Here is a 19,223-nt window from a genome sequence, read left to right as displayed (position 1 = left end):
CACACCCGGCCATAAAACTTATTTTTCAAGACTGCCCACTCCCTAACCCACGTCTCAGTGTCTTAATAAACTAAATCCCACCATCTTCCAAGCCCTTAAAAAACAATCAGGCCGGGCGCGGTGGCTCAAGCCTGTAATCCCAGCACTTTGGGAGGCCGAGGTGGGTGGATCACGAGGTCAGGAGATCGAGACCATCCTGGCTAACATGGTGAAACCCCGTCTCTACTAAAAATACAAAAAACTAGCCAGGCGTGGTGGCGGGCACTTGTAGTCCCAGCTACTCGGAGGCTGAGGCAGGAGAATGGCATAAACCCGGGAGGCGGAGCTTGCAGTGAGCCGAGATCGCGCCACTGCACTCCAGCCTGGGTGACACAGCGAGACTCCGTCTCAAAAAAAAAAAAAAAAAAAAAAAAAAAAAAAAAAAAAAAAACAATGAATCATCCTTCCTTTGAAATAAGATCAAATGCGCCTTCTTCCTATCATACCCAATGCTTGCATAGGCATCAACACCACCAGCAAAGCTACTAAGGTGCACACAACTTACGAACCTTGTCTAGGCCCTTCTCTTCTGCCAGCAACAATGTCCCAGCCCAGACCCATACCCAACTCTAACAAAAGCCTCAGGAAATGGAAGCCACCAACCCACACAACCGCTTGAATCTTGATAATAGTAATGGTGGTTGCTCTTTATGGTGAGTTACTGGTGATTTTCCCACTCTTTTCTGTACTTGTATATATTTTCCAACTTCTAGACAATGGTATTAATTACTTTAATAATGGAGGACGGGGATCTTTAAAAATCTGAATCCATTAAGAGCGAGATGAAGGCAAAAAAAAAAACAAAAACAATTCCAATAAATATATGCTGCCAGTGTAAAGATTACATACTAATGCTCACAGAAAATGCTCAGAAGGTGTAAGTTCGGTTATTACACTTCAATTTCATGCTTAAGGATGACAAACTGGAATCAGAGAGAACATTAAACCACCACAGACTCGGCCAGGCTGAGCCTGGATTTTAGAGAAAAAGGGGTAGGCTGGAAAATCTACCAAGCCTGGACTACACTGGTCATAAAAGAAACCTTGAAGGCCTAGAGGAAGCCCCAGCACTCCCCCTGGCTCCATCTGTCCTTTTACTCACATATATCCAGCCTTCCTTATAGAATCACAGGATCTAGAATTCAGTTTCACTGCCCCTTCCACAATAATAGCCTTCTCAACAACGGAATTTCCTTCCTTCCTTCCTTTCTATTTAACTTACTTGCTTTTTTGAATAGGTAAAACATTCAAAATTTGAGAGATTCAAATGGGTAACAAGTAAGAAGTCTCCCTCCCTAAAGAATGAGAAACGTTTCAATCTATACTTTTTTTTTTTGGATACAGGGTCTCACTCTGTGGCCCAGAGTGGAGTGCAGTGGCATGATCTTGGCTCACTGCGACCTCCGCCTCTGGGGTTCATGTGATTCTCCTGCCTCAGCCTCTCAAGTAGCTGGGACTACAGGTGTGTACCACCACACCTGGCTAATTTTTATATTTTTTGGTAGACATGGGGTTTCACCCTTTTGGCCAGCCTGGTCTTGAACTCCTGACCTCAGGTGATCTGCCCACCTCAGCCTCCCAAAGTGCTGGGATTACAGACATGAGCCATCGCACCCAACCTCAATCTATACTTTTTATCTGGCTTCAATTTTTGAACCATGAGAACAAAGCAGATATTCAGCTAGTATGTACATGTGTGGCATACTGATTGGGATCTCTTCTGACTGATCAGTGCCAGTGTTGTGCCAGTTAATTATTTTCAGTAGCACCCCTGTAATGGGAATTTACTATCTATGCACAACCAAATAAAAACTTAAGTTTCGGCCGGGCGCGGTGGCTCATGTCTGTAATCCCAGCACTTTGGGAGACCGAGGCAGGTGGATCATGAGGTCAGGAGTTCGAGACCATCCTGGCTAACATGGTGAAACCCCATCTCTACTAAAATTACAAAAAATTAGCCAGGCGTGGTGGCGTGTGCCTGTAGTCCCAGCTACTCGGGAAGCTGAGGCAGGAGAATGGCATGAACCCGGGAGGCGGAGCGGAGCTTGCAGTGAGCCGAGATTGTGCCACTGCACTCCAGCCTGGGCGACAGAGCGAGACTCTGTCTCAAAAAAAAAAAAAAAAAAAAAAACAACTTAAGTTTCCTTCCCCAGAGGAAACCAATGTTACTAGTTTCTTCTGTATGTCTCCAAAAATCTTCCCTGAATAAACTAATAAATATATATAATCATCCCCTATCCTCCTTATATAAATGGTATATACCACCATACCCTGCCTCCAAATCATTTTAACGCTGCTCCTCACATACTTTAGGAACACAAAGAAGTAATCAGAAAAGAGCAAAACCGCCGGGCGCAGTGGCTCACACCTGTAATCCCTACACTGTGGGAGGTCAAGGCAGGTGGATCACGAGGTCAGGCGTTCGAGACCAGCCTGGCCAACATGGCAAAACCCCATCTTTACTAAAATTACAAAAAAAATTAGTCGGGCATAGTGGCGGGCACCTATAGTCCCAGCTACTCAGGAAGCTGAGGCAGGAGAATGGCGTGAACCCAGGAGACGGAGGTTGCAGTGAGCCGAGATCACACCACTGCACTCCAGCCTACACAACAAGAGTGAGACTCCATCTCAAAAAAAAAAAAAAAAAAGACCAAAGATACCTAAAGTCCAAGTCCAGCTGATCTTTTACCAACCAAGGTTTTCAATCCTGCACTCCGCTTCTTCTTCTTCATCTTCCACTCGACAAACCTCTGGTCAAATCGAGCTACTCACGCCTCCCTGTGTCTACTTCATATTCATCCCCAGGCCCTGCTTATATCACACCCTCTGCTTACAGGGTCCCAAATCTCAGCCCAAGGACCACATTTCCCTATAAAACTCCAAGTTTAAAGGCTGTCTTTCCACTCCCTTCTCTGGGCTACCATAGTCTGATTTCTTCTGATATGACAATGGGAACATTTGCACTGTATCCGCTTTTTTTTTTTTTTTAAGACAGAGTTTTGCTCTTGTCACCCAGGCTGCAGTGCAGTGGCATGATCTCGGCTCACTGCAACCTCTGTCTCCCAGGTTCAAGCGATTCTCATGCCTCAGCCTCCCAAGTAGCTGGGATTACAGGCACACACCACCACGCCCAGCTAATGGCTTGTAATTTTAGTACACATGGGGTTTCACCATGTTGGTCAGGCTGGTCTCAAACTCCTGACCTCAGGTGATCTGCCCGCCTCAGCCTCCCAAAGTGCTGGGATTACAGGCATGAGCCACCAGGCCTGGCCTTTTTTTTTTTTTAACTTTTAAGAATTTTTTTTTTTTTTTTTTTTTTTTTTTTTTGAGACGGAGTCTCGCTGTGTCACCCAGGCTGGAGTGCAGTGGCTGGATCTCAGCTCACTGCAAGCTCTGCCTCCCGGGTCTTTACGCCATTCTCCTGCCTCAGCCTCCCGAGTAGCCGGGACTACAGGCGCCCGCCACCTCGCCCGGCTAGTTTTTTGTATTTTTTAGTAGAGACGGGGTTTCACCGTGTTAGCCAGGATGGTCTCGAACTCCTGACCTCGTGATCTGCCCGTCTCGGCCTCCCAAAGTGCTGGGATTACAAGCTTCAGCCACCGCGCCCGGCCCAACTTTTAAGAATTTTTATAAAGACAATGTCTTACGCTGTTGCCCAGGCTCATCTCAATCTCCTGAGATCAAGTGATCCTCCTGCATCAGCCTCCCAAAGTGCTAGGATTACATGTGTGAGCCACCACTCCCAGCCTCCTCTCTTTTTTTTAAATGTATGTCTCAGTTGTTTTCCCTTGTTTTCTTTTTTTTTTTTTCAATTTTATAACTTTATTTGATGTATTTGATGATCAGCGATTAGTTCTCATCCACATTGACTGTCTGCAGATTTTTGAAAGTGGTAACAGGTACATAGGTAACCAAAGTATAGAGCTTATTTGGTGAATCTTCATCCTCATTACGTTTTCTGGACAGCCACACACGGATTCGGTATGGGACATTCCTTATTCCTTTGGCCCAGACAGCTTTGTTGAGCCTGGTATCAATGCACACATCTGGAGTTCCCATCTCCTTCATGGCAAATTTCCGAATCTCTTTGAGTGCCCGAGGGGCACGCTTCTTGAAGCCCACTCCATGGATGCACTTGTGAATGTTGATGGTGTATTCTCGGGTCACCACCTCGTTGATGGCAGAACGGCCCTTTTTCTTCTCGCCACCCTTCTTTGCGGGAGCCATTCTGCCGGGTCCAAGTTGGAAAGCGCTTTTTTTCTTTATAATCCTTCTCTGGGCTTTCTGGGATATGTGTCTCAGTTTTATTCATGAAAAGACACAGCCTTGTCCACTCTATTTTTCTCCATACATTTGCATTGTTTTATTACTTGGGCATGAGTTCTCTCTCTATATATATATGTATACACACACACACACACACATAATTACATATATTTATATATGTAATATATAATTATATATTACATATTATATATGTATTACTATATGTGGAATACATATATATCATATGTAATATACCTATATATTATGTAATATATAATATATAACATATATAATATATATTATTTATATAATATATAATAAAATATATATAATCTATGAATCTATATATGTGTGTGGGTGATATATGAGTGTGTGTGTATATGTATAAACCATTCAAGGGTAAGTTACATATATCATAGCCCCTTACTCCTAAATATTTCGGCATGTATTCTCTAAGAATAGGGATAGTCTGTTACATAACCACAGAAGAGTCATCTTCATAAGTTTACATTGATACAGCATATTTAGCTAATATACTATGGTCCCTATTCTAATTTTGTCAGTTCATCTAACAATATCTTTTTGAGCATTTCCCCCATCTAGTACAGAATCCAATCCAGAGTTAGGTACTATACTTAATTATGTCTTGTTAGCCTCTTAATCTGCATCCTACATTTACATGTACATGTACATCCTATATTGTACATTTACATCCTACAATATACATCCCACATTAGGAGTATAAAGAAACCAGTTTACCTTGGTGGAATATTCTTTTGGACAGCCCATGTTGACGTCAATGCCAGCCACATCATTTTCTCTGGAAAAGGATGAAGGAGTAAAGGTAATAAATATTGAATTAGAGCAAAGAAGGTAAAATTAAAGGCATGGATGGGCCTGTGCTCATGAACCTCTTACCCTGTCCCTGACCCTATGAAACACACCAACCCCCAATGACAGAAGCTAAAAAATGGGAAAGAAATCCATCCCTAAAATGTGCACCTGCCTCATCTGAGCAGAAATCCAGAGAAAAGATATAACGTGTGCACACATTTACAAAGGGCTAGATGCAGAGGACTTTGCTACTTTGGAGTTGTATCAGATAACTCAGATGGGCACACTGAACTTGGCTGAAATAGTAAAAGTCATTTGTCAATGCAGAAAAGTGACATGAGCCTAAGAGCCCTTTCCCAGACGACAGCTTCTGGTGGAAGTTCTAGCACTGTCTGGTATGTATTAGGTTGGTGCAAAAGTAACTGTGTTTTTTTCCACTGAAAGTAATGGCAAAAACCGCAATTACTTTTGCATCAACCTAAATATTAATACATGTTAATAGTCCGTGATCAGCAGCAATAACTGCCTGAGTTCCCTCTCACTCTCTTTGTAATGATAACAATAGCTAACACTTACTAAGATCTCATTATGTACCACATGCTGCAAAGACATTTACATACATTACTTCATTTACCTTTCCCTATGTCAGAGGTTGGTAGCACTATTTTATAGGTGAGAAAACTAGGTTCTCATTAAGGTTAAGTAACTTATCTCAGGTCACACAGTTAACAAGTAGCAAAATCAGAATTCCAAACCAGATCTGTCTTAACTTCAAAACCTATCACAAACTATAGCGCACTCTCCTGCCTTTGTTTTTGTTTTTGAGACAGGGTCTCACTCTGTTCCCTAGGCTGGAGTCCAGTGGCACAATGGAGGCTCACTGCAGCCTGGGCCCAAGTGATCCTTGCACGTCAGCCTTCCAAGTAGCTGAGACCACTGGCATGCACCACCTTTTCTGTAGAGATGAGGTCTGCCTGTGTTCCCCAGGCTTCCTGTCTTTGTTAATTCAGGAAGCAATATGTCTTACCTATACTTTGATACTTAAAGCTTTAGGACTCATAGTCATTGGGGTCCCTGGAAAGGGAGTTTCATGAATAACTACAAAAATACAGCTCCCCACAATACGCATAGAGGGTCTCTGAGATCTAGGGCACTGAGGGTACACATGAGTTCCAGGCCAGCCCTTGGATGCCACAAACAGAAGGAAACCAGACACTCTTTTTTTTTTAAGACGGAGTCTTGCTCTGTCACCAGGCTGGAGTGCAGTGGTGCAATCTCAGCTCACTGCAACCTCTGCCTCCCGGGTTCAAGAGATTCTCCTGCCTCAGCCTCGTGAGCAACTTGGACTACAGGTGTGTACCACCACACCCGGCTAATTTTTGTAATTTTAGTAGAGACAGGGTTTCACCATGTTGGCCAGGATGGTCTTGATCTCTTGACCTCATGATCCACCTGCCTTGGCCTCCCAAAGTGCTGGGATTACAGGCATGAGTCACCGTGCCTGGCCGGAAACCAGACACTATTAACCTGGAAATAGAACGTAATGGGCTAGGAGGCAGAAGGGTGGGTCAACTCCAAAGTCACCAGGACATTAAACCCTCACAGCTCAAAGGAGAGGCAAAGGCAGTGCTAAAGACGGAGGAAGAACTTACACAAGCCTGGCCACAGCAAGGGCTCGCTCTGCGTCTGAAGTCCCCTGGGAACACAAGAGGCTGCATCAACCACTGCCCTGATACAGATACACATGCACTGACAAACACACCCATGCAGCACACACATACACACACACACCCCACACACCAATAACAGAGTCAGGCTGGCTTTCTCTTAAACAGCTAGCCCACTAGACTAGCTTGCTGCCAGCAGAAAAAGGTGGACTTGGAAGGTTGAGAAAATGTTATCAATACTATGATTACACCCAAACATATAAAAAACTTGAAAACATTTTATAGTGACCATTCAAACACTCACCATTTAGATTCTACAATTAACATTTTGCTAGATTTGCTTTATCACATGGTTACCCATTATTATCAATTTTTTAGAAACCTAAACATCATTCAGGATGTTTCTGAAAAAGTACCAAGAAATTCCCAAAGTGACAGAAGAGCACCATAGAGTCATCACAACTCAAATACAAATCTTAACTACTCTTGAAAAATCCTAATTTCTTTCTATGAGAAATATATATACACTACATAAAAACAAAGACTATGATCTGAGTAATCAATGCTAGGGATTAAAACAATAGAGAAATCATGCCAAACAGACAATTCCTACAAGTAAGTAAATTAAATTTGAGACTAGAGGCATACATGACTGTGATAGTTTGATTTCCATAAACCGTCTCCAATAGTGTAATTACTCATGACTGGCTCTTTGGAAAACATTAAAGCGGATCTTCAGGAAGCCATCGTTGTGCAATGTACCCCAGGTATTCAACACTGGCCTGGCACAGGGCATGAGTTGGGAAATCCCAGGGGATGGTGAGACTCGGGAGGGTATGCAGCAATGGCATCTCTCACCATCTGGAAGACCACCCTGTTCTGCTCTCTTTCACAGGTGCGGAAGACAACTCGATCATCAGGGGCGACAAAGTCCACTGTGCTGAGCACCTCTGCAAGAAAACACAAACACATAGCGTCACTCAATGAAGATGCAAATTCAACCCTAGCCTAAGTCCTGGAAGAAAACACGGCCAGAGTATAAGCTTGGAGGGGAAAGAGATCCTAAATGTATACCATTCTTACCAAAAATAACTATGCACATGGGAGGCTTCTGTGATGATGACAATGGTCTATTTCCTGACCTGGGTGATGGTTGTTCGTTTTGCAATTACTTGTTCAACTGCATGTTTGTGTTTAATGCACTTTTTCCGAATGGTGGTTAACATTTTGCTGTGTTTAAAATGTTAAAACAGGGGCCGGGCGCGGTGGCTCAAGCCTGTAATCCCAGCACTTTGGGAGGCCGAGATGGGCGGATCACGAGGTCAGGAGATCGAGACCATCCTGGTTAACACGGTGAAACCCCGTCTCTACTAAAAAATACAAAAAACTAGCCGGGCGAGGTGGCGGGCGCCTGTAGTCCCAGCTACTCGGGAGGCTGAGGCAGGAGAATGGCGTGAACCCAGGAGGCGGAGCTTGCAGTGAGCTGAGATCCGGCCATTGCACTCCAGCCTGGGGGACAGAGCAAGACTCCGTCTTGGGGGAAAAAAAAAAGTTGAAACAAAATGTACATACGTAGCAGTAGCTCACGCCTGTAATCCCAGCACTTTGGGAGGCCAAGGCAGGTGGATCACGTGAGGTTAGAAGTTCAAGACCAGCCTAGCCAACATGGCAAAACCCCATCTCTACTAAAAATACAAAAAATTGCTGGGCATGGTGGAGGGTGCCTGTAATACCAGCTACTCAAGAGGCTGAGGCAGGAGAATCGCTTGAACCTGGGAGGCAGAGGTTGCAGTGAGCTGAGATTGTGCCACTGCACTCCAGCCTGAGCAACAGAGGGAAGCTCTGTCTCAAAAAAAAAAAATGTTTGTCTGTTTCAGTTTTGGCCCAAATTTTCCCAGAAAACATCACTCTGAAGTTCAGCAAATTTACTATTTACTTACAGTGAGACAGGTGCTGCTAGTGGAAGGTTACTATATAACAATCAGTCTCCTATACTATTCATAGTTGCATATTTGCAAATGTGCCTATTTGCTAACATTTATTCGTGACCCCAAAATCAATACTTGTGATGTTTTCATGGTCATCCAACGACAGCAACAGAGTGGTGAAAGTTTTGAGTTGCCCGTTGTGCATGTTCCCAGCTGAGGTCAAACAAGGTGATGCTCTGTCTTCTCCCTTCAGCTCTCATACTGTCAACAAGTGGCCCTTTTGTGGTATATTTCATGCCACATTTCTGCATGTTTATGCTTTTTGTTGGTGATCTCACTGTTTAAAATGGTCCCAAGTGGCCAGGTGCGGTGGCTCACACCTGTAATCCCAGCACTTTGGCAGGCCAAGGCAGGTGGGTTACCTGAGGTCAGGGAGTTCGAAACCACCCTGGGCAACATGGTAAAACTCAGTCTCTACTGAAACACACACACACAAAATTAGCTGGGTGTGGTGGTGCATACCTGTAGTCCCAATTACTTGGAAGGCTGAGGCACAAGTATCTCTTGAGCTGGGAAGGCGGAGTTGCAGTGAGCCAAGATCGCGCCACTGCACTCTAGTTTGGACTATAGAGTGAGAGTGCATCTCAAAAAAAATAAAATAAAATGGTCCCAACCATACTGCTGAAATGCTGTCTAATGTTCCTAAGCACAAGAAGACTGTCATGGGCCTTACGGAGAAAATATACATCTTGAATAAGCTTTGTTTAGGCCTGAAATTATAGCACAATTACCCATGTTAGGGAGTTCAGTGTTAGCGAATCAATGGTATATATTAAATAATATGCCTTTAAACAGAAACACATGGCTGGTGTGATGGCTCAGTCCTGTAATCCCAGTATTTTGGGAGGCTGAGGCAGGGGGATCACTTGAGGCCAGGAGTTTGAGACCAGCTAGGGAACACAGCAAGAACCCCATCTCTACAAAAAATTTAAAAATTGGCTGGGCATGAAGGTGTGCACCTGAAGTCCTAGCTACTTGGAAGGCTGAGGCAGGATGATCATTTGAGCCCAGGAGTTTGAGGCTGCGGTGATCTATGCTCACACCACTACACTCCAGCCAGGGCAATAGAGTGAGACCTGGTCACAAAAAAGAAACCAAACAAAAACAAAGAAACACATAACAAAAGTTATGGACTGACGAGTTGATGAACGTATGACCAGAGGTTTGCACAAACCTAAACCTTTGTTTCCCCCAGGGTCAGTGGTTCAGTATCTGCTCATCTGATGTTTAAAGCAACTTTACAGAAACAACAACTGTGCATAATGAGAAGCAACTGTATTTTATCTGTCAGCTTCCTAAAGAAGCTCCACAAATAGTTGCTACCATTATTACCTTTCAAAGATCACTAGACATGAAAAAGACTGAACATGGCAGATGGGAGAATATGCCTACCTCAAAGCCTGTCTTTAGGAATAAATGAGATCTTTGACGCACTTAAAGCATTTCCATACATGGATGGTGTTATTATCATCCCAGCACTAAACAGATGAGAAGGTTTTTAGGGTGGGGTAAAGGCGTGACATGTTGAGAGAGGTAATCAAAGTATCACTGACAGAGACAGCTCATGACTGGCAGTAAGATGTGTGAGAGAAGAACCACAAAATCTTTGTGTGTTTATAATGCAACTCTGTTTATAACAGCAAAACACTGGGAACCCCTGTTAAGGCTCTGGTAAAATCAATTCTGTCATAGTTGCCCCTAGGTACTGACATGGGCAAATGACCTAGTAGATAAGCAAATGGCAAAACAACATGTGTTGTATGATCTCATGGGGTGGAGAGATAGATGATATAGATATAGATACAGATACATTTTTTTCTCCTTATCTTTGACCTAGAAGAGGGATAAACATATCATATTTTGTACACACACATTATTTACTATATGTATAGAAAAACATACATTATTTCTCTTTCTGATTACCTCTTTAGGTAGAGGATTATGGAGGATTTTCATTTTCTAGGTTATACAGATCTGTAATATTGAATTTTTTATCACACAGAAAAAAATATATACATTTAAAACAATTCAGCCAGGTGTGGCAGCTCACACCTGTAATCCCAGCACTTTGGGAGGCCAAGGCAGGTGGATCATGAGGTCAGGAGTTCAAGACCAGACTGGCCACATTGGTGAAACCCCTTCTCTACTAAAAATACAAAAATTAGCTGGGTGTGGTGGCATGCCCCTGTAATCCCAGCAACTTGGGAGGCTGAGGCAGGAGAATTGCTTGAACCTGGGAGGCAGAGGTTGCAGTGAACCAAGACTGTGCCATTGCACTCCAGCCTAGGTCATAGAGGGAGATCCCATCTCAAAAAAAAAAAAAAAAAAGGATTCCACGAGCATATACACATGTATCAAAAACCTCAAGGAATATACCACAACTCTAATCAAAATAGAATCAGCCTCATCAATAAAGTATCAGCAAAACTACAATTCATCACAATCATATTTGCACAGAGCACAGGGTGTCCACAGCACTTACATGTACCTTATCTTATTTGGTCCTCACTCCAACCCTATGATTTCAGTAAAGCAAAGACTATGATTTCATTTTACAGATAAAGTAACTGAGGCAGACAGAGGTCATATGGCCTGCCCAAGGTCACACACCTAGCAAGTGGCCAAGCCAGGGCCAATGCTAAAGCCATCCTGACTCCAAAGCTCCTAGAGTTCCTCCTATGCTATGATACATGGTGATTTCTATGCCAGCAAGCCTGTGAGTGAAAGGCACTCTTAGCCCGTTTCACATCAGGCTTTTTGTCATGGCCTCTGGAGATCAGTGACTGCTCTCAAGGGAGCATCTGATCTACAAAATTACTCAATGAAGCCAGGCAAGACACTTTCACCCCAGGCAAGGGCAGTGGCAGTGCTGCTTGAGCCCAGCAGGGCACATGCATCAGTCTGAAGCCAGATCTGTACTCACCATTGACAACTCTCTTGCACTGAATCATCTTGAGGTCGATCAGCTCCTGCAGAGGAATCAGAGGACGCTTGTCAGTCCTGAATATGTAGGCTCTGGGCATGAAGGATTTTCATCACACACCCAATGAGGATCGCTTGGCCAGTCGCCCTACTACCAACAATAAACCACAGCTTTTGGGACATGTAGTGCTATCCTCCCCACCCAAGTATGGCAAGCAGGAGCCAGAGTGAGCTACCCTAAATTAGCTGCTCTTCCCAGGAAACTTGGAGATGTTTGGAGCCGAGAATGAATGAACCACTTAGCCAGAAAGACGATAATCATCCAGGATGTAGTCACCTGGAAATTTTTCTCACCTACTGGTCTCAGCAGAAGTTCACCCCATCAAAGAATATCCCACCTATCCCTAAGCAAAGGGCAGGCATTGAAGGGCTCCTAAGAAACATCCAAGAACAAAACTGGAACCAGTGAATAGAAGCAAAGGGAGGAAGATCTGAGATGAACACAGGAAAGAAAAGTCTAAAACCTCTATCCAACATGGGTCACGCTATGTGGAAATGAAAAGGGTGAGGTGCTCAACTCTGGAGATACTCAAACAGACTCAGGAAAGAAAGAAAAAGGGGGGTTTCTTCAAAATCACATCACAAAAATGGAGGAAAATCTCCTATCTGCCGGAGCACTGAGATTCTCTAATTCTTAATTGGAGACAAGACTGTTCTGCTTTGCTCTATCATAATCTCAGCACACACCTGTCACACTGCCCAGAAGTTCATGCCCATGGATTCTGGGAGTCCAGAAAAGAAAAGAAAAGAAGAGGCACTCACTCCTAGTACTAACCCCCACACTGACTCCCTGTGAGCCCCAGCAGGTCACAACCCCAGCCAGGTGGGCACAATGACCTCCTACTCACTCATGGGAGTACCTAGGGACAATGGCGAAAGAATCCCCATAGTGTCCATGGGACTTACCCCAGCATACCCACCATCAGGTTAAGAAATGCTCTAGGTGTTTCTGTGGCCATTCTCTCCATGCAGTATTCAGGTCATCAAATATCTGATGCCCACTAGGCCTGAACAAACAAATCACCACAACCAAGCAGTTCGGATATGGTTGACATCCAACCCCCAAAAATCAGTGTGGCATCCCAAGGGATGGGCAGAGCCCAACTCAGAGCCCCTAGCCAGTGATCCTAGTTGCAGGGACAGGCAACAAGGCAAGTGGACAAGTAGGAAGGACTGAATGGCCTGTGCTTATAAAAATAAATTCAGTAGCCAAACTGAGCTTTGGTAGGGAGTGGAACAGGAAAAAGTAAGACATGTATCACATCAAAGATTGGGAAGTTTATTGGTTCCAAGTATTTACAGAAATCTCTGTCCAAACATTAGCTAACAATTAAGCTAACCCAGGAGAACTTTATAGGCCACACATGGCAAAGAACACAGGCCTTACAAAATTAGTTCAGAATAGTCACTAAGCAAACAAACAACAACAAACTCTGGCCAGACATGATGGCTCACGTCTGTAATCCCTACACTTTAGAAAACTGAAGCGGGAGGATTGCTTGAGCTCAGGAGTTCAAGACCAGCCTGGGCAACAAAGTGAGACCTTGTCTCTACAAAAAATTTTTAAAACAGCTGGGCATGGTGGCATGTGCCTGTGGTCCCAGCTACATGGGATGCTGAGGCAGGAGAATCGCTTAAGCCCAGATGGTCAAGGTGGCAGTGAGCTGTCATTGTGCCACTGCATACCACCCTGGCCAACAGAGTGACACCTGTCTTTTTTTTTTTTTTTTTTTTTGAGACAGAGTCTCGCTCTGTCGCCCGGGCTGGAGTGCAGTGGCCGGATCTCAGCTCACTGCAAGCTCCGCCTCCCGGGTTTACGCCATTCTCCTGCCTCAGCCTCCCGAGTAGCTGGGACTACAGGCGCCCGCCACCTCGCCCGGTAGAGACGGGGTTTCATCGTATTAGCCAGGATGGTCTCGATCTTCTGACCTCGTGATCCTCCCGTCTCGGCCTCCCAAAGTGCTGGGATTACAGGCTTGAGCCACCGCGCCTGGCCGACACCTGTCTTAAAAAGAAAACACACTGGGCACAGTGGCTCATGTCTAATCCCAGCACTCTGGGAGGCCGAGGCAGGCAGCTCACTTGAGGTCAGGAGTTCAAGACCACCCTGGCCAACATGGTGAAACCCCATCTCTACTAAAATACGAAAATTAGCTGGCCATGGTGGTAATCCCAGCTACTCAGGAGGCTGAGGCAGGCTAATTACTTGAACCCGGGAGGCAGAGGTTGCAGTGAGCTGAGATCACGCCACTGCACTCCAGCCTGGGCGACAGTGCAAGACTCCATCTCGCGAAAAAACAACAACAACAACAACAAAAATACTTTGTTATTTGAGAATATCTACAAAACTGACAAACTCTTAGCTAGACTACCAGTGGAAAAAAAGAGAGAAGACTCAAATTATTAAAATCAGAATGAGAGAGGCCAGGCGCGGTGGCTCACGCCTGTAATTCCATCACTTTGGGAGGCTGAGGTGGGCGGATCATGAGGTCAGGAGTTCAAGGCCAGCCTGGCCAACATGGTGAAACCCCATCTCTACTAAAAATACAAAAATTAGCTGGGTGTGGTGGCGTGTGCCTGTAATCCCAGCTACTTGGGAGGCTGAGGCAGGAGAATCGCTTGAACCCAGGAGGCGGAGGTTGTAGTGAGCCGAGATGGCGCCACTGCACTCCAGCCTGGCAACAGAGCAAGATCTCATCTCAAAAATAAATAAATAAATAAAATCAGAATGAGAGAGAAAACATTACTTCTGATCTTAAAGAAATAAAAAGGATTATAAGGAAATAATATAAACCATTGTATGCCAAAAAATTAGATAACCTACATGAAATGGACACACACTACTGAATCTGACTGAAGAAATAAAAAATGGGAACAGACCTAAAACAAGAAATTAAGGCTGGGCACAGTTGGCTTATGCCAACAAAAATTAGCCAAGCGTGGTGGCACGGGCCTGTAATCCCAGCTACTGGGGAGGCTGAGACAGCAGAATTGCTTGAACCCAGGAGGCGGAGGCTACAGTGAGCTGAAATCATGCCACTGCACTCCAGCCTGGGCAACAGAGGGAGACTCCGTTTCAAAAAAAAAAAAAAAAAAAATGAATGAAATCATGTACTTTACAGCAATATAGATGCAGCTGGCGACCATTATCCTAAGCAAATTAATACAGAAACAAACCCAAATAACATATGTTCTCACTTATAAGCGGGAGCTAAGCATTGGGTACACACGAACATAAAGATGGGAACAACAGATACTGGAGACTTCGGAAGGCAGGAAGCAGAGAGGGGGCAAGCGATGAAAAACATCCTATTGGGTATTATGTTCACTATCTGGGTGACAGGATCAATAGAAGCCCAAAGCTTCAGCATCACACATAGTGCCCTTGTAACAAATCCTCATATACACCCCTGAACCTAAAATTTTGAAAATAAGAGTAAATTTTAAAATTAAAAAGTTTCCCAGGCCAGGGACTGTGGCTCACGCCTGTAATCCTAGCACTTCAGGAGGCCAAGGAGGGCGGATCACCTGAGGTCAGGAGTTCAAGACCAGCCTGGCCAACATGATGAAACCCCGTCTCTACTAAAAATACAAAAATCAGCCAGGTGTGGTGGTGGGCACCTGTAATCCCAGCTACTCAGGAGGCTGAGGCAGGAAAATCGCATGAACTTGGGAGGCGGAGGTTGCAGTAAGACGAGATCACACCACTGAACTCCCGCCTGCTGGGCAACAAAGTGAGACTCCATCTCAAAAAAATTTTTAAAAATAAAGTTTCCCACAAAGAAAAGCTCAGGACCAAATGCCTTATTGGTAAATTCTACCAAATGATTAAAGGACCAATCCTGCACAAACTCTTCCAAATAACAGAAAAAGAGGTAACACTTTCTTTTTTTTGAAACAGAGTCTCACTCTGTCACCCAGGCTGGGGTGCAGCAGCTCAATCTCAGCTCACTGCAATCTCTGCCTCCCAGAATCAAAAAATTCTCCTGCCTCAGCCTCCGAAGTATCTGGGATTACAGGTGTGCACTACCACGCCCAGCTAATCTTTTCTTGTATTTTTAGTACAGTCAGGGTTTCACCATGTTGGCCAGGCTGTTCTCGAATTCCTGACCTCGTGATCCACCCACCTTCGCCTCCCAAAGTGCTGGAATTACGGGTGTGAGCCACTGCACCCAGCTGACACTTTCAAACTCATTAGTTGAGGCCAACATTTCCCTGGTACCAAAACCAAAGGCATCACAAGAAAAGAAATATAATAATCAATATTTCTCATAAAGACCAAAAACAAAAAATCCATAACAAAATAGTAGCAAGCCAAGTCCAGCAACACATAAAAAGATTCTATACCATGACCAAGTAGGATTTATCCCTGGTTGGTGTAAAATCCAAAAATCAACTGATATAATGCACCATATCAATGGAATAAAAAGCAAAAACCACATGATCTTCTCAATAAACACAAAAATTTTCTGACAAAATCCAACACCCTTTCATGATAAAAACACTCAACAAACTAGGAATAGAAAAAAACTTTCTTTACTTGCTGAAGGCATCTATGAAAAACCCACAGCTAACAACATATTAAATGATGAAAAACAAAGCTTTCCCCCTAAGAACAGGAACTAAACAAGTATATCTACTCTTGTCACTTATAATCTACATTATATTGAAAGTTCCAGGCCGGGCACAGTGGTTCATGCCTGTAATCCCAGCACTTTGAGAGGCCAAGGCAGTGGATCACCTGAGCTCAGGAGTTCAAGACCAGCCTGACTAACATCGTGAAACTCTGTATCTACTAAAAATACAAAAATTAGCCGAGCATAGTGGTGCATGCCTATAATCCCAGCTACTCAGGAATCTGAGGCAGGAGAATCACTTGAACCCAGGAGGCGGAGGTTGCAGTGAGCCGAGATCATGCCATTGCACTCCAGTCCACGGCCTGGGCAACAAGAGCAAAACTCCGTCTCAAAAAAAAAAAAGAAAAGAAAGTTCCAGGCCGGGTGCGGTGGCTCAAGCCTGTAATCCCAGCACTTTGGGAGGCCGAGACGGGCGGATCACGAGGTCAGGAGTTCGAGACCATCCTGGCTAACAAGGTGAAACCCCATCTCAACTAAAAAATACAAAAAATAACTAGCCAGGCGAGGTGGCGGGTGCCTGTAGTCCCAGCTACTCGGGAGGCTGAGGCAGGAGAATGGCGTAAACCCGGGAGGCGGAGCTTGCAGTGAGCTGAGATCCGGCCACTGCATCCCAGCCTGGGCGACAGAGCGAGACTCCCTCTCAAAAAAAAAAAAAAAAAAAAAGAAAGTTCCAGCCAGGACAATTAAGCAGAAAAATAAAATAAAAGGCATTCATATTAGAAAGGAGAAAGTAAAACTATATTTGCAGATGATTTGATCTTTTTCTTGCTTTTTTTTTAAGACGGAGTTTCGTGCTTGTTGCCTAGGCTGGAGTGCAGTGGCACGATCTCGGCTCACTGCAACCTCTGCCTCCTGGATTCAAGCGATTCTCTTGCCTCAGCCTCCCTAGTAGCTGGGATTACAGGCATCCACCACCATGCCTGGCTAATTTTTTGTATTTTTTTTTTAGTAGAGACGGGGTTTCATCATGTTGGCCAGGCTGGTCTGAAACTCCCAACCACAGGTGATCCACCCACCTCAGCTTCCCAAAGTGCTGGGATTACAGGTGTGAGCCACCACGCCGGGCCAATGTGATCTTGTATATAGAAAGCCTATGGAAGTTTCCCCCACCCATACAGACACTAGAGACACAGAGAGACAGAAAGAGAAAATACATGCTAATAAGCAAGTTCAGCAAGGTCAAGGACACAAGATCAATACACAAAAATCAATTATATTTTATATAATGAACAATCCAAAACTGAAATTAAGAAATTCCATTTGTAATAACAGCTAAAAGAATAAAACGGCTGGGCACAGTGGCTCACACCTATATTCCCAGCACTTTGGGAGGCCGAGGTAGGCAGACTGCCTGAGGTCAGGAGTTTAAGATCAGCCTGGCCAACATGGTGAAGCCCTGTTTCTATTAAAAACATAAATATTACCCGGGCATGGTGGTGGGCACCTGTAATCCCAGCTACTCGGGAGGCTGAGGCAGGAAAATGGCCTGAGCCCGGGAGGCAGAGGTTGTGGTGAGCCAAGATTGCGCCACTGCACTCCAACCTGAGCAACTGAGTGGGACTGTGTCTCAAAAAATAAAAAATAAATAAAAATAAAACACATAAGAAATAATTCAAAAAAAGAAGTATAAGACTCACATACTGAAAACTATGAAACACTGTTGAAAGAAATCGAAGAAGACCTGACCCAGCCCAATGGCTCATGCTTTTAATCCCAGCACTTTGGGAGGCCTAGGCAGGCAGATCACTTTGAGATCAGGAGTTCGAGACCAGCATGGGCCACATGGTGAAAACCCCAGTTCTACAAAAATATACAAAAATTAGCCATGTGGGGTGGTGCATGGCTATAGTCCCATCTACTCAGGAGGCTGAGGCAGGAGGATGGCTTGAGCCCAGGAGGCAGAGGTTGCAGTGAGCTGAGATCATGCCACTGTACTTCAGTCTGAGTAAGAGTGAGACCTCATCTCAAAAAAAAAATAATAATAATTAATTAATTAAAGAATACCTAAATAAAGACATCTCATGTTCATGGATTGGAATACTAAATATTGTTATGACAGCAATAATCCCTAAACTAATCTACAGATTCAATGCAAACTCTATCAAATCCCAGCTGCCTTTCTGGCAGAAATTGACCAGCTGATCCTAAAATTCATATAGCAATGCAAAAAACCCAGATTAGACAAAACAATCTTGAAAGAGAGAACAAAGTTGGAGAATGTATACTTCCCGATCTTAAAATCTACCAAGCTACAATAATCAAGACTGTGTTGTGTCCTCAATTCACCAGTAAGAAGAAAGAAAAAAAAAGGCTGTGGTACTGGCATACACGTAGACATACAGACCAGCAAAACAGAAATGAGAGTCCAGATATAAATCAAAACATCTATGATTAATTGATTTTTACAAGACCTCAGACCCAGTGCAGTGGCTCAAGCCTGTAATCCCAGCACTTTGTGAGGCCAAGGCAGGAGGATCACTTGAGGCCAGGAGCACAATACGAGTCCGGCCAACATGCCAAAACCCTGTCTCTACCAAAAATACCTAAATTAAGCAGGCGTGGGGTCCCAGCTCCTTGGGAGGCCGAGGCAGGAGAATTGCTTGAACCCAGGAGATGGAGGTTGCAGTGAGCTGAGATGATGCCACTGCACTCCTGCCCGGGCAATAGAGACAGACTCCGTTTCAAAAAAAAAAAAGAAAGAAAGAAATTATTTCTTTGTAAATAAATAATTTTTAATTTTTTTTTGTTTTTTAAAAATTCCCTATTCTGGGTGAATATGACATACAAATGGCCAAAAAAGCATATAAAAA

At 44.2% G+C, this 19,223-nt stretch overlaps 1 protein-coding gene and 1 pseudogene across 25 annotated transcripts in view; both read right to left on the bottom strand.

Moving 5' to 3' along the window:
* Positions 1 to 19,223, bottom strand: part of DUS2 (dihydrouridine synthase 2) — a 58,196-nt gene that overhangs the window by 19,632 nt on the left and 19,341 nt on the right. For 17 of the 24 annotated variants that reach the window (XR_013411054.1, XR_013411056.1, XR_001441781.3 and 14 more), the window contains 4 exons: positions 11,718 to 11,763; positions 7,665 to 7,756; positions 6,792 to 6,835; positions 5,065 to 5,125 (listed from right to left, as the gene is read on the bottom strand). Coding sequence is in view for 21 of the 24 variants with exons in the window: in XM_077984373.1 (XP_077840499.1) it covers positions 5,065 to 5,125; positions 6,792 to 6,835; positions 7,665 to 7,756; positions 11,718 to 11,763 (243 nt within the window). In the remaining 3 variants the exon portion in view is untranslated. Of the gene's footprint in view, positions 1 to 5,064; positions 5,126 to 6,791; positions 6,836 to 7,664; positions 7,757 to 11,717; positions 11,764 to 12,682; positions 12,784 to 19,223 lie in introns of all 24 variants that reach the window. The other 7 variants (XM_077984388.1, XM_077984383.1, XM_077984389.1 and 4 more) reach the window with 3 other exon arrangements.
* Positions 3,813 to 4,289, bottom strand: LOC106995063 (large ribosomal subunit protein eL31 pseudogene; annotated as a pseudogene). Its single transcript, XR_001441782.3, has one exon. The product of XR_001441782.3 is annotated as a large ribosomal subunit protein eL31 pseudogene (transcript).

The sequence above is a fragment of the Macaca mulatta genome, chromosome 20, assembly GCF_049350105.2.
Source record: "Macaca mulatta isolate MMU2019108-1 chromosome 20, T2T-MMU8v2.0, whole genome shotgun sequence".
NCBI classification, from domain to species: Eukaryota; Metazoa; Chordata; class Mammalia; order Primates; family Cercopithecidae; genus Macaca; species Macaca mulatta.
This window is presented reverse-complemented; position numbering and strand designations above follow the sequence as displayed.